Raw genomic sequence first — 2,679 nt, forward strand, 5'->3', positions numbered from 1 at the left:
TTCTTTCATTGAGCTCTACTTCATCATGAACAGTATATGGTTCAGCAGGATTTACTACGTTTTTGGATTCTTGGCCTTGGTGTTTGTGATTTTGATTGTGACATGTTCCGAAGTGGCAGTTCTCATGTGTTATTTCCATTTGTGTGCCGAGGTATGTTATTCTGTTAGATCTTTCGTGTTTGTCGGATGACTCATTCTGTCGAGTAGGATTATTACTGGCCCTGGAGAGCCTTCCTAACAGCCGGCGCGAGTGGATACTATGTATTTTTGTACAGCATCATCTACTATATCCAGAGATTGAGTAAGTTCCTACTGTCCTTTCCCCGTTCACATTACGCAGTCTAACCCACTTTCACAGCCATTGATAATTTCCCTTCCGCCGTGTTGTACTTTGGATGGTCCCTCGTCATGTCCTTGCTATTTTCGATTTTGACGGGGACGGTTGGGTACTTTGCTGCATTAGTGTTTGTCCGAAAGATTTTTGCGAGTATCAAGGTGGATTAGTGAATGAAAAATATGGTGGCTGTACTTTTGGTAAAATACGATGTGATTAGATACATTATTTTCTTTTACTGTAACTGACGTTTTGTGGAGAAGTTGTGTCCAAATCCTTGGCTATGGTAATATTGAGGGAAGCCAACACTTATTTTCAGGATGAAGAGGTCACCGAAAGCGCCAGTATATCGTGAAATTCACATTTACGTAGTTGCTAACTGGACAGTAGCCGCCAAGCATGCCAACGAACGTAATCCACTATGTTAATAAACACCGAAGAGACATTGTCCCAATGACCAAGGGGATACAGATACGTCGCCGCCGCGTGAAGTGTATATTGATGCGGAAAGAGGAAGCATAGTTTTCGGAAGCTCCACAGAACGAGAGAGGGTCCTTTGCTGTAGAGACCCTTTAGTGGGTAGAGCTTTTCTTGGTCCTCTTGTCGCCACTTTTTCTGGGCAGGGTGTTAAGGTAGGAAGTTGGCTACTGGACCACGGGTAGGGGTGGAGGAGGTGCGGGTGGTGGTCCTGCCTGCTGAACCATGACAGCAACGTGAGAACCATGACCCAACGAATGTGCACGTTTGCTCAACAGGCCTACCGCTTCCGACTCGGCCAGCTCTTGCTCGATTCTGCCCAACTCCTCTCGCTGCTGCAAATCAAAAAAAATATATATAAATACATGTTCCTGGACCAACACAACAGAAACCTTACTTGATCCAACTGGCCCCGCGCTCTTGTCACCAATCCTTCCGCAATGGTCGTCAAGGGATGCATCGTCCCATTATATATCCGAGCGTTATAGGCAACCAGTTCAAGGTCATCCAGAAAGGCCGCGGCGGTTTTGTAACGGTAGTCCCTGACATCCTGTTTAACATAATTTTAGAACCACCACGACATATTACGTCAGTACAATAAAACCTACATCTCGAATCTGCTCCAATGTCTTGGGTTTCTTAACAATGTCGTAGTAATCTGGCACTGCCACGGCGGAAACAGGGCGACAAAATTCGTAGGCTTCGGGTATCGCAATAAGTTCGGTGATGACCCTACCGAGGATGGACGCGAGGTCGACTTCGGGAGCTGCGCGGCGGCGGCCGTAGGATTTGGGATGGACCGGTTGGAGGTAGTCTGTGTCGGTCGCTGAGATGGATTGGCGCTTTTTGAGAGGAGGGGTGGAGGATGCTGCTGCGGCAGTTGCTGCTGCTAGGAGGACTATCGTTGTAGATTGGGAGGTAATAAAGATGGTATGTGAGATTGGGTGTAAGCATGCGTCGTACAGGGAGCGGAGTGGACACCTACGGGATGGAGTTCGGATTTTTAACGTCAAAGGTTCATGTCGCCGTTCCTGTTCTTCATCGGAGCCAGCCCCTCGTCTTCGTTTTCCTTTTCTGTCCTCCTTCATCTTATTTACATGTTCTTGGACTCTGCCATCGTAATGGGGTTAGGACTGGGATCAAGGTCACATTGCAGTGGAAATTACTAACCTTCGCTTTTTCCTCCTCTTTTCTTCTTCACCTCCGATCCCCGGATATATTTCCCCACTGGATAGCCACGCTTAGTACATATCACACATTCAAATCTCCAACGAGTGGGACACTCACCTGGTGGTTTCCTCGTGCTCGATAATGGCCCGCTGCCGGAGGTACGCATTGATCACCCTCATATCCGTCACGACCTCAGACCTCTCCTCCTCCTGTCCAAACGCGTTCCGAACCTAGCAGGATTATAGCCGCTGAATCAGCCATCATCTGCCGCTACATAATCGTCCAGAAAAGTTTTACCATTCGTCTTATGGTCAATCGCTTGGTTCGTCCAGCTTGTCCGTAGCTCGTTCCACTCTCGGCAATGGAAGTGGTTTCGTCCTGCTCCAGATCACCAAACAACGCTAATAAAAGATTCCATTGCGTTACATTGAATACTCGAAAATCATGTCTGTCTTTCATGACTACGGATCTTACATCTTTCTCCTCCAAAGGATGGAGGGGAAGCAGCGCGTTCAGAGGATACAAAGCCGTATTCGCGCCATCTTTGGCTTTCCTCATCAAGCTCCATTTGCTGCGGAAGTCCACAGTATCAGAGATCATCCCGAACGTGCTGAGCAACTGGCGTTTCCATACGTACCCTCTGTTGAGAACTTAATGTCTCGATATCATCATATTGCTCGTCGTCCTCGGGGGCAGGG

General features: G+C 47.8%; 2 protein-coding genes across 2 annotated transcripts; one reads left to right on the forward strand and one right to left on the reverse strand.

Moving 5' to 3' along the window:
- Nucleotides 1–25: 25 nt before the first annotated feature.
- Nucleotides 26–504, forward strand: SPPG_05567 (uncharacterized protein; the record flags this gene model as incomplete). The annotated part of the gene is made up of 3 exons (XM_016753774.1): nucleotides 26–151; nucleotides 208–301; nucleotides 359–504. 3 exons carry the CDS (start codon nucleotides 26–28, stop codon nucleotides 502–504), a joined length of 366 nt encoding a protein of 121 aa, XP_016607357.1.
- Nucleotides 505–975: 471 nt separating this feature from the next.
- SPPG_05568 (uncharacterized protein) lies at nucleotides 976–2,549 on the reverse strand (the record flags this gene model as incomplete). Its single annotated transcript, XM_016753775.1, has 8 exons — nucleotides 976–1,146; nucleotides 1,209–1,361; nucleotides 1,420–1,709; nucleotides 1,797–1,921; nucleotides 1,982–2,038; nucleotides 2,099–2,211; nucleotides 2,279–2,382; nucleotides 2,456–2,549. 8 exons carry the CDS (start codon nucleotides 2,547–2,549, stop codon nucleotides 979–981), a joined length of 1,104 nt encoding a protein of 367 aa, XP_016607358.1. The 3' UTR covers nucleotides 976–978.
- Nucleotides 2,550–2,679: the final 130 nt, after the last annotated feature.

Source organism: Spizellomyces punctatus (assembly GCF_000182565.1).
Source record: "Spizellomyces punctatus DAOM BR117 chromosome Unknown supercont1.9, whole genome shotgun sequence".
NCBI lineage: Eukaryota > Fungi > Chytridiomycota > Chytridiomycetes > Spizellomycetales > Spizellomycetaceae > Spizellomyces > Spizellomyces punctatus.